Source organism: Pseudophryne corroboree, chromosome 4, assembly GCF_028390025.1.
Source record: "Pseudophryne corroboree isolate aPseCor3 chromosome 4, aPseCor3.hap2, whole genome shotgun sequence".
In the NCBI taxonomy this organism is placed as follows: Eukaryota; Metazoa; Chordata; class Amphibia; order Anura; family Myobatrachidae; genus Pseudophryne; species Pseudophryne corroboree.
In genome coordinates this window covers 842,479,585-842,491,621 of record NC_086447.1, presented here as the reverse complement: position 1 = coordinate 842,491,621, position 12,037 = coordinate 842,479,585, and the positions used below count along the sequence as shown (strand labels likewise).

Below are 12,037 nucleotides of genomic sequence, written 5' to 3'. Positions count from 1 at the left end.
AAAAAAGGATTTACTAAAACTTCTAATATACATAAGTAGTGGTGTTACCCATAGCAACCAATCATTTTCTAGAATGCAATAGAAAAATTATAGCTAATATATGGTTCCTATGGGCAACACCTTCACTTTTCATTTTTAGAAGCTTTGGTAAATCTACCCAAGTATGGAAATGCTACAACAGACATTAAAAATATAGCCTTCAACACATGCGAGCCATACCTTAGCAATGCGATTTCCAGATCCGGTCTTTTTTTTGGTCGGAATTGGCGAATCAGGGATTTTCAACGAGATCTGGACAAAGTTGATTGGCGATCCATAGGGGAAATTCTGCATGTTAAAAATCCCTGACTCGCCGATCGCGATCACTTGGGCAATACATTGTAGAATTTGGATCTTAATAAATTTGAAACAAATATTCCAAGTAAAAAAAGATGAGAACCAATACTAATTGGTGTATTGTATTGTATAAACAACAACAAAAGAAATCCTATATATGGAAATTGATAAAGGTCATTCCATGAAATATAGGAAACAAGACATGAAAATTTAATTTCACATAACTGCTAACATTTTAATATATCTATGTTGCTAAAGATCGTAGTATATTGTGCGATAATTTAAAAAAAATCAATATATTTATCGTGTATCGTTGAATATGATGGAAAGAGATTCCCCAGGGACATCGGAGATAGTGAATACTTAGTGAGCACGATGGAACAAGCTGGCAGCAAGTGGGATTGGCCATCATCACCAGATGAAATATTTTATACGTCTTCACAGTTAATCAGGAAGATAAACAGGCCTACATTGATTAATGTGCATGGATTCTACAGGTCAGAGCCGGTGACTGGGGACAGAAATGTAATGCGAGTCACATTTGTATACAACATGGGTCACAAGTCAAAACTAATTGTAAGTATAGTTTGGTTAACATTCAGTTTTTGTTTGTGTGCCAATCGTAAGTTTAGAGGGCCAGATGTACTAAAACTAAGGGGTCTATGTACTAAGCCTTGGATGGAGATAAAGTACCAGTCAATCAGCTCCTAACTGTCATTTTTCAAACCCAGCCTGTTACATGGCAGTTAGGAGCTGATTGGCTGGTACATTATCATAGTGAAATGTATCACTTTTCAAGGCTTAGTACATCTCCCCCAGGGTCTTATGAAGGGGTTGGGTATGGGAGACCGGCAGTTAAGATGCAGGCGGTCAGAATCCTGAATCCGGCATCTCGACAGGGGCACAACACTAAAGGAACCCTAACTATAATCCTCCCCCTAACCCTCCCTCCCCATAGCCTAATACTAACCCTCCCCGGCATACTTATGTTCGGGATCCCGGCAGTCAGGATTCCGGCGCCTCCATTCCGACAGGTGTCGGGGTTCCAGAACCGGCATCCTGTCCGCCGGGATCCCGAACGCCGGTACGCTGACTACGTCCCCATATAAGTGCATAGTATAGCAATCATATTGTAAACATAATTAGGACAGCAGGTTTAGATAAATATATAAGTTCCCTCAGTTCCTATGTCCATTCTGTTGTAACATGAGTCACGCACATAAATAAAATTGATCTACTAAGGGTCTCATTTGCAATGTGATCTGGGTGCGATATTAGTGCCCCGGATCGCATTATGGACTGCGATGCCATCGGATGAATATATCACCAGGCACAGCCAGGGACAGGGGCACTGAAAGGATCCGTCTCTGCGTTATGCCAAGTGTGGTGCCAGGGCCTCTGCACATGTGCGGTCACCCTGACAGCCATGGCGAACACTGCCAATGCTACATGCCCGATCTCTAGCCCATAGGCTACTACAGGCTACTGAGATTGCGGTAGCCAATATCGGGAGTGCTTTGCATTCTGGATATTGGTAAATCAGGCAGCATCACATCACCCATAGAAATCCATGAGGTATGCGCTGCCGGCGGGAATGGAAGGATTGCAGATACTGCGCGGTGCCTCCTACGTACATTCGGGGGACTCTTAATATTTGTGGCTAACCCCCGAAAACGGTAGCCATAGATTTTGGTAGATAAATGGGCCCCTATGAGTGTACTGTACTTTTTTTCTGCTTCTAAGCATTAATTATGACTACATACCCCATACTGTATATTATCGTCATTTTTAAAATGTTGAATTTCACCTTCATTTTTGTGTGTGGTGCATTTAAACTTCTTAAAATTGACATGAAATGTAACGCAAGTCACATGGAATGACCCAGAATAAAATGAATAAAAATACTAGAACACCAAAATTCAGGATTTAAATACATCAAATGTAGTTTATTACAGGTAAGGCTATACCTTTATTTTGCCTTTGTTGAATAACCAATTAGGCCAGTAAAGAAAAGAAATAAGAGAATGTGATGTGATTGATACAGCTGCCGAAAAGAACTCACCTGGCCCTTAATGCCTTTTTCCTTCAATGCTTCAATGTCGTCTCTAGTCAGCTTCTGCGATTTGCCATCATCAATTATGTTCCGGTTATCAGCACCGGCTTCCTTAGGCTCTAAGGGAAATGGAAAATGAAATATTTAAACAGGAGAATGAAAAAATAAGAATTTACTTACCGATAATTCTATTTCTCGTAGTCCGTAGTGGATGCTGGGGACTCCGTAAGGACCATGGGGAATAGCGGCTCCGCAGGAGACAGGGCACAAAAGTAAAAGCTTTAGGATCAGGTGGTGTGCACTGGCTCCTCCCCCTATGACCCTCCTCCAAGCCTCAGTTAGGATACTGTGCCCGGACGAGCGTACACAATAAGGAAGGATTTTGAATCCCGGGTAAGACTCATACCAGCCACACCAATCACACCGTACAACTTGTGATCTCAACCCAGTTAACAGCATGATAACAGCGGAGCCTCTGAAAAGATGGCTCACAACAATAATAACCCGATTTTTGTAACAATAACTATGTACAAGTATTGCAGACAATCCGCACTTGGGATGGGCGCCCAGCATCCACTACGGACTACGAGAAATAGAATTATCGGTAAGTAAATTCTTATTTTCTCTGACGTCCTAAGTGGATGCTGGGGACTCCGTAAGGACCATGGGGATTATACCAAAGCTCCCAAACGGGCGGGAGAGTGCGGATGACTCTGCAGCACCGAATGAGAGAACTCCAGGTCCTCCTCAGCCAGGGTATCAAATTTGTAGAATTTTGCAAACGTGTTTGCCCCTGACCAAGTAGCAGCTCGGCAAAGTTGTAAAGCCGAGACCCCTCGGGCAGCCGCCCAAGATGAGCCCACCTTTCTTGTGGAATGGGCATTTACATATTTTGGCTGTGGCAGGCCTGCCACAGAATGTGCAAGCTGAATTGTACTACAAATCCAACTAGCAATCGTCTGCTTAGAAGCAAGAGCACCCAGTTTGTTGGGTGCATACAGGATAACAGCAAGTCAGTTTTCCTGACTCCAGCCGTCCTGGAAACCTATATTTTCAGGGCCCTGACAACATCTAGCAACTTGGAGTCCTCCAAGTCCCTAGTAGCCGCAGGTACCACAATAAGCTGGTTCAGTTGAAACGCTGACACCACCTTAGGGAGAAACTGGGGACGAGTCCGCAGCTCTGCCCTGTCCGAATGGACAATCAGATATGGGCTTTTGTGAGACAAAGCCGCCAATTCTGACACTCGCCTGGCCGAGGCCAGGGCCAACAGCATGGTCACTTTCCATGTGAGATATTTCAAATCCACAGATTTGAGCGGTTTAAACCAATGTGATTTGAGGAATCCCAGAACTACGTTGAGATCCCACAGTGCCACTGGAGGCACAAAAGGGGGTTGTATATGCAGTACTCCCTTGACAAACTTCTGGACTTCAGGAACTGAAGCCAATTCTTTCTGGAAGAAAATCGACAGGGCCGAAATTTGAACCTTAATGGACCCCAATTTGAGGCCCATAGACAGTCCTGTTTGTAGGAAATGCAGGAATCGACCGAGTTGAAATTCCTCCGTGGGGGCCTTCTTGGCCTCACACCATGCAACATATTTTCGCCAAATGCGGTGATAATGTTGTGCGGTCACCTCCTTCCTGGCTCTGACCAGGGTAGGGATGACCTCTTCCGGAATGCCTTTTTCCCTTAGGATCCGGCATTCAACCGCCATGCCGTCAAACGCAGCCGCGGTAAGTCTTGGAACAGACATGATCCTTGCTGAAGCAAGTCCCTTCTTAGTATCTCTTGAAGTTCCGGGTACCAAGTCCTTCTTGGCCAATCCGGAGCCACGAGTATAGTTCTTACTCCTCTCCGTCTTATAATTCTCAGTACCTTGGGTATGAGAGGCAGAGGAGGGAACATATACACCGACTGGTACACCCACGGTGTTACCAGAGCGTCCCAGCTATTGCCTGAGGGTCTCTTGACCTGGCGCAATACCTGTCCAGTTTTTTGTTCAGACGGGACGCCATCATGTCCACCTTTGGTCTTTCCCAACGGTTCACAATCATGTGGAAGACTTCCAGATGAAGTCCCCACTCTCCCGGGTGGAGGTCGTGCCTGCTGAGGAAGTCTGCTTCCCAGTTGTCCACTCCCGGAATGAACACCGCTGACAGTGTTATCACATGATTTTTCGCCCCGCGAAGAATCCTTGCTGCCATTTCCCTCCTGCTTCTTGTGCCGCCCTGTCTGTTTACGTGGGCGACTGCCGTGATGTTGTCCGACTGGATCAGCACCGGTTGACTTTGAAGCAGAGGTCTTCCTAGGCTCAGAGCATTGTAAATAGCCCTCTGCTCCAGTATATTTATGTGGAGAGAAGTCTCCAGACTTGACCACACTCCTTGGAAATTTCTTCCCTGTGTGACTGCTCCCCAGCCTCTCAGGCTGGCATCCGTGGTCACCAGGACCCAGTCCTGAATGCCGAATCTGCTGCCCTCTAGTAGATGAGCACTCTGCAGCCACCACAGAAGAGACACCCTTGTCCTTGGAGACAGGATTATCCGCTGATGCATCTGAAGATGCGATCCGGACCATTCGTCCAGCAGATCCCACTGAAAAATTCTTGCGTGAAATCTGCCGAATGGAATCGCTTCGTAAGAAGCCACCATTTTTCCCAGGACTCTTGTGCATTGATGCACTGACACTTGGCCTGGTTTTAGGAGGTTTCTGACTAGCTCGGATAACTCCCTGGCTTTCTCCTCCGGGAGAAACACCTTTTTCTGGACTGTGTCCAGAATCATCCCTAGGAACAGCAGACGTGTCGTCGGAATCAGCTGCGATTTTGGAATATGTAGAATCCACCCGTGCTGTCGTAGAACTACTTGAGATAGTGCTACTCCGACCTCCAATTGTTCTCTGGACCTTGCCCTTATCAGGAGATCGTCCAAGTAAGGGATAATTAAGACGCCTTTTCTTTGAAGAAGAATCATCATTTCGGCCATTACCTTAGTAAAGACCCGGGGTGCCGTGGACAATCCAAACGGCAGCGTCTGAAACTGATAGTGACAGTTCTGTACCACGAACCTGAGGTACCCTTGGTGAGAAGGGCAAATTGGGACATGGAGGTAAGCATCCTTGATGTCCAGGGACACCATATAGTCCCCTTCTTCCTGGTTCGCTATCACTGCTCTGAGTGACTCCATCTTGATTTGAACCTTTGTATGTAAGTGTTCAAAGATTTCAGATTTAGAATAGGTCTCACCGAGCCGTCTGGCTTCAGTACCACAAATAGTGTGGAATAATACCCCTTTCCTTGTTGTAGGAGGGGTACCTTGATTATCACCTGCTGGGAATACAGCTTGTGAATTGTTTCCAATACTGCCTCCCTGTCGGAGGGAGACGTTGGTAAAGCAGACTTCAGGAACCTGCGAGGGGGAGACGTCTCGAATTTACAATCTGTACCCCTGGGATACTACTTGTACGATCCAGGGGTCCACTTGCGAGTGAGCCCACTGCGTGCTGAAACTCTTGAGACGACCCCCCACCGCACCTGAGTCCGCTTGTACGGCCCCAGCGTGAGGACTTGGCAGAAGCGGTGGAGGGCTTCTGTTCCTGGGAAGGGGCTGCCTGCTGCAGTCTTCTTCCCTTTCCTCTACCCCTGGGCAGATATGACTGGCCTTTTGCCCGCTTGCCCTTATGGGGACGAAAGGACTGAGGCTGAAAAGACGGTGTCTTTTTCTGCTGAGATGTGACTTGGGGTAAAAAAGGTGAATTTTCCAGCTGTTGCCGTGGCCACCAGGTCCGATGGACCGACCCCAAATAACTCCTCCCCTTTATACGGCAATACTTCCATGTGCCGTTTGGAATCTGCATCACCTGACCACTGTCGTGTCCATAAACATCTTCTGGCAGACATGGACATCGCACTTACTCTTGATGCCAGAGTGCAAATATCCCTCTGTGCATCTCGCATATATAGAAATGCATCCTTTAAATGCTCTATAGTCAATAAAATACTGTCCCTATCAAGGGTATCAATATTTTCAGTCAGGGAATCCGACCAAGCCACCCCAGCGCTGCACATCCAGGCTGAGGCGATCGCTGGTCGCAGTATAACACCAGTATGTGTGTATATACTTTTTTGGATATTTTCCAGCCTCCTATCAGCTGGCTCCTTGAGGGCGGCCGTATCTGGAGACGGTAACGCCACTTGTTTTGATAAGCGTGTGAGCGCCTTATCCACCCTAGGCGGTGTTTCCCAACGCGCCCTAACTTCTGGCGGGAAAGGGTATAACGCCAATAATTTTCTATCGGGGGAAACCCACGCATCATCACACACTTCATTTAATTTATCTGATTCAGGAAAAACTACAGGTAGTTTTTTCACACCCCACATAATACCCTTTTTTGTGGTACTTGTAGTATCAGAAATATGTAACACCTCCTTCATTGCCCTTAACATGTAACGTGTGGCCCTAATGGAAAATACGTTTGTTTCTTCACCGTCGACACTGGAGTCAGTGTCCGTGTCTGTGTCGACCGACTGAGGTAATGAGCGTTTTAAAGCCCCTGACGGTGTTTGAGACGCCTGGACAGGTACTAATTGGTTTGCCGGCCGTCTCATGTCGTCAACCGACCTTGCAGCGTGTTGACATTATCACGTAATTCCCTAAATAAGCCATCCATTCCGGTGTCGACTCCCTAGAGAGTGACATCACTATTACAGGCAATTGCTCCGCCTCCTCACCAACATCGTCCTCATACATGTCGACACACACGTACCGACACACAGCACACACACAGGGAATGCTCTGATAGAGGACAGGACCCCACTAGCCCTTTGGGGAGACAGAGGGAGAGTTTGCCAGCACACACCAAAACGCTATAATTATACAGGGACAACCTTATATAAGTGTTTTCCCTTATAGCATCTTAATATATAATAATATCGCCACATAAAATGCCCCCCCCCCTCTCTGTTTTAACCCTGTTTCTGTAGTGCAGTGCAGGGGAGAGCCTGGGAGCCTTCCTAGCAGCGGAGCTGTGTAGGAAAATGGCGCTGTGTGCCGAGGAGAATAGGCCCCGCCCCCTTTTCGGCGGGCTTCTTCTCCCGTTTTTCTGACAACGTGGCAGGGGTTAAATACATCCATATAGCCCCAGAGGCTATATGTGATGTATTTTTAGCCAGAATAGGTACTTTCATTGCTGCCCAGGGCGCCCCCCCCAGCACCCTGCACCCTCAGTGACCGTTGGTGTGAAGTGTGCTGAGAGCAATGGCGCACAGCTGCAGTGCTGTGCGCTACCTCATGAAGACTGAGAAGTCTTCAGCCGCCGGTTTCTGGACCTCTTCTCTCTTCGGCATCTGCAAGGGGGTCGGCGGCGCGGCTCCGGTGACCCATCCAGGCTGTACCTGTGATCGTCCCTCTGGAGCTAGTGTCCAGTAGCCTAAGAAGCCAATCCATCCTGCACGCAGGTGAGTTCACTTCTTCTCCCCTAAGTCCCTCGTTGCAGTGAGCCTGTTGCCAGCAGGACTCACTGAAAATAAAAAACCTAACAAAACTTTTACTCTAAGCAGCTCTTTAGGAGAGCCACCTAGATTGCACCCTTCTCGGCCGGGCACAAAAACCTAACTGAGGCTTGGAGGAGGGTCATAGGGGGAGGAGCCAGTGCACACCACCTGATCCTAAAGCTTTTACTTTTGTGCCCTGTCTCCTGCGGAGCCGCTATTCCCCATGGTCCTTACGGAGTCCCCAGCATCCACTTAGGACGTCAGAGAAATGTATTTATATGTATGTGATGTTTATTACCCTGAGCGGTTATTCACTAGATGGTTACGCTCGGGACTCCGAGTGCCCAGGGTGTAATAACAGTGGATGAACTGACATGATCAGTCTATGGACGGTAACAATCACATGTTCTCACTAGACACGCTCACGGGAACCATAAAAGACCACATTGTAATCGTGCCTGTTATTTATCAGGGATCAGTATGAGATCCGGGCGATCAAAATACTGATGCCGGGATCCTGGAGTTTAAAATACAGACAGGGGTGTGTAAAGGGTGTTCTACCCTCTCCTCACCCCCCCTAACCCTAACAACCCCCTGCAGGTGCCTAAACCCAACCCCCCCATCCCCACTGCCTAAACCTAACCCTCCTCCCTGAAGCCTAACCCTAAACCCCCGGGACGCAGCCAAACCCTAACCTCCCACCGCCCCGCGATTTACCTCGGCAGCGTCGCGTTGTCTCCCTGTACGGGATCCCGGTTGTTGGGATTCAGGCGCTGGGATGTTGCTCCTTTTCTGAAAGCCGGTGTCGGCATTCAGACTAGTGTCGGGATCCTGGCGTCAGTATTCTGGCTGTCAGTTTCCCGACAGCCAGGATCCTGACTGCTTCCCATTTCTCCGATACCCGCAATGGATGCCCACATAGCACATCAGTGATGAATAAAATGAATATTGAACTTTAACTTCTAAGTTCAGTTAGCAATGGATACAATAATGCCCGCCAGTCATTGAGTGCAGGAGGAAAAATTAGCAAGACGGACAGTAGTATATGACAGAGCTGGCCAACCTGTGGCTCTCCAGCTGTTGTGAAACTACAAGTCCCAACATGCCCTAACACAGTTTTAAGGGGGGTACTCACGGCGCGATATTCTAAGCAATCTGACTAGATTGCTTAGAATATCAGCATGATCGCTCCGTGTGTAGCCCCCTCGGCGATAGCGATGCGCGGCCCCGCACATCGCTATCGCCGCTGCTAGATTGGCCTGCATGCAGGCCAATCTAGCGGGTCGCTCACTTCACCCGCTGGGTGAAGTAAGCGCCCCCCCCCGTCTCCCCCCGCACGCTCAGCACAGATCGCGCTGTGCTGAGCGGCAGGAGAGATGTGTGCTGAGCGCTTCGCTCAGCACACATCTCTCCTATATCGGCCCGTGGGTACTGGGCTTTACCGTTATAGAATGCTAAAACTGTTGCAGGGCATGCTGGGATGAGTAGTTTCACAGCAGCTGGAGAGCCACAGGTTGGCCAGGCCTGGTATATGGTGTATTATCTGTTCAATGGCTGCTCACTACCCAGAGACTGGCTGATTAAAAAGTTGTTGTTTTTTGCTTGTTTTTTTAAATGTGCAAATGAGATCCTGAAACACAACATCGATGTCAATCGCTTTAAATAGATCAAAATCAATCATTAGTCAATCATCAATCCGCCCCTTGGTGTTTGCCATCCTCTCTTTATAGTCACCTCTTCCCCCTTTTTATTTCCCCTGCTGCTCCGCCCAATCACTACCTCTCTGTCCTGCCGGTCAATTCGCACATCCCATAATACTCCACCCCCAACCAGCTCCTCCACCATCCTGCTCCTCCCAATCTGCCTCTCTCTCAGCTTTCACCTCCAGATATCCGCCCCTCTCAACTCCTTCAGATATTGGGGGTAATTCTGAGTTAATCGCAGCAGCAAGTTTGTTAGCAATTGGGCAAAACCATGCAGGTGGGGCAGATGTAACATGTGCAGAGAGAGTTAGATTTGGATGGGATATTTTGTTTCTGTGCAGGGTAAATACTGGCTGCTTTATTTTTACACTGCAATTTAGATTTCAGTTTGAATACACCCCACCCAAATCTAACTCTCTCTGCACATGTTATATCTGCCCCCCTGCAGTGCACATGGTTTTGCCCAACTGCTAACAAATTTGCTGCTGCGATCAACTCAGAATTACCCCCATTGTACTCTACAAAACCACACATGTGAAAGACAAGAAGAACCTGCTATACCTGCTGCAGCCACTTCAATTCTCTTTGGCTGAAGATTTCCACCTTCTGCTATCTCGAACATTGTGCCATAACTTTTACCGACTGCGTTGTCCAAATATATCCACTGTTTTTCAAAAATTATTTTCCTGTAAATAAAAATGAAAAACACACACACTCATTGTATTTATAAAACATTTAGTAAGATCGCTTACCGGGTGGACAGGAAGCAGTGAGCAGCAAAAAACAGAGATGGGGCAAATGTTTGAGGAAAAGAATAAACCTGAGATTTGGAGAGTAATGTATGTGGCCTACAGCAGCGGTTGTAGCAGTTGTACAACACAAAGCAATATGCTGGTGCTATGTAAATGTTACTACAACAAATAAATAGCACAAATGAGCACTTGCGTAATAGAGTTTTCCAAATAAATGTATTTTCTGATGCAAACGTTCCATCCAACTGAGTTTCTAGAGGAACTTCAATAATAGATAGTAGACAGTTAGCAATTTGGCTCTGTACTGCTCCCCTCATCACATACTGTACAGCTTACAGGTATTGATGGACATCCTCACACTTCTCTAACATGTACATTATGATACGCTATATGACAGGGCTAGACATATTTCTCCACGGCAGAGCAAAAACCTGCTGCAAAAGGTCTCCGTTGATGACAGATGCCATGTGGATTACTGTGTTTTCTAGTTCCTATGGCAAATTGTAGGCTAGATTTTGTTGAGCCTTACTTTATTACAACAGCATAACTAATATAATGTGTCATATTATACAGAGAGATTGAGCCAGTATATGGCGTATGGTATGCCGCCACTTCCACGCATTTCATTGTAAAACGATGAAATACCATTCACTTTAATTATGCATACTGCCGCTTCTAAATGTCCACATTGACTACTGATTATTCCGCATTATAATCAGTAAGAAGTAGCAGTGATCGGAACGCGGCTCACCATCTACTGCTGTAATAGTAACAAAGTACAGCCTATACTGCGATGAGGGACAGGGCTCTGAGCTCAGGTTATGTTGTCATTTTGTTTGAAGCCTGATTAATTTGGGAACAAAGCACAAATGTATAAATTTCCAGAAAGTTTTGAAATTATTATTATAATGCCGTAAATATAAAGAACCAAGATTTATACAGAGCAGTAAAAGCGACACAGACATATCATGCTGGTCAGTGGTGGGCTAGAGAATTCAGGAGCCAGTCCAGCAAATCTAAGGCTGGGTACATGCTGATATAACAGTACATCTGCCTGTGTGTAAGGGTAATCAGCCAGCCAAACGATATATATCGGCCACAGAATCCATTGAATAGGACATCACAAGTGGACACGCATATTCAAATGGTAGATGCTAGATTCAAGTGGCCTAAGGGACCTTTTTATGTCAGGGGGAGGAGCTACGACACAAGGGGGAGGAGCTAGGCCTGCAGGATAGTTCTTCTACTATCCACGCCACCAACTATTACCTTTAGTAACCCAGTGGCGAGCCCGAAGCGTGGCAAGCGAAGCAAGCCCGTGGGGGTACATTTCGGGTACCCTGTTTGGCCGCGGCTCCTCCCACTGGTGACTTGACTCCGCCCCCTGGTGACATAAGAGGTCCCTTTCCCCACTCCGATTTAGAACCAACCATATTCAAATGGAACTACTGGGCCAGAAATAATCGGGCAAGAGGATTGTCAAGTGTGTATGCATATGATCGACTGTGCACAAACCCTACCAATTGTTAAGATTGGTCAACGGGTCGGCCGGACGGCAGATCTGTCGGTAAAGCGTTTACCCAGCCTAAGAAGCAGTAAGATACTCTAACATCATGGCTATACAAAACTACACACTTTCTAAAGGGGCTGTGATAAGGTAAAAATAAATAAAAAAGTGAGTTAAGGTAGGCATAGA

The 12,037-nt window shown here is 46.9% G+C and overlaps 1 protein-coding gene across 2 annotated transcripts in view; it reads right to left on the bottom strand.

The window, feature by feature from the left end:
- The window catches only part of TRMT6 (tRNA methyltransferase 6 non-catalytic subunit), a 163,431-nt gene that overhangs the window by 118,385 nt on the left and 33,009 nt on the right, over positions 1–12,037 (bottom strand). For both annotated transcript variants that reach the window (XM_063918599.1, XM_063918600.1), the window contains exons 2-3: positions 10,151–10,275; positions 2,399–2,508 (exon numbers count right to left, since the gene is read on the bottom strand). In XM_063918599.1, coding sequence (XP_063774669.1) covers positions 2,399–2,508; positions 10,151–10,275 — 235 coding nt within the window. The remainder of the gene's footprint in view (positions 1–2,398; positions 2,509–10,150; positions 10,276–12,037) is intronic.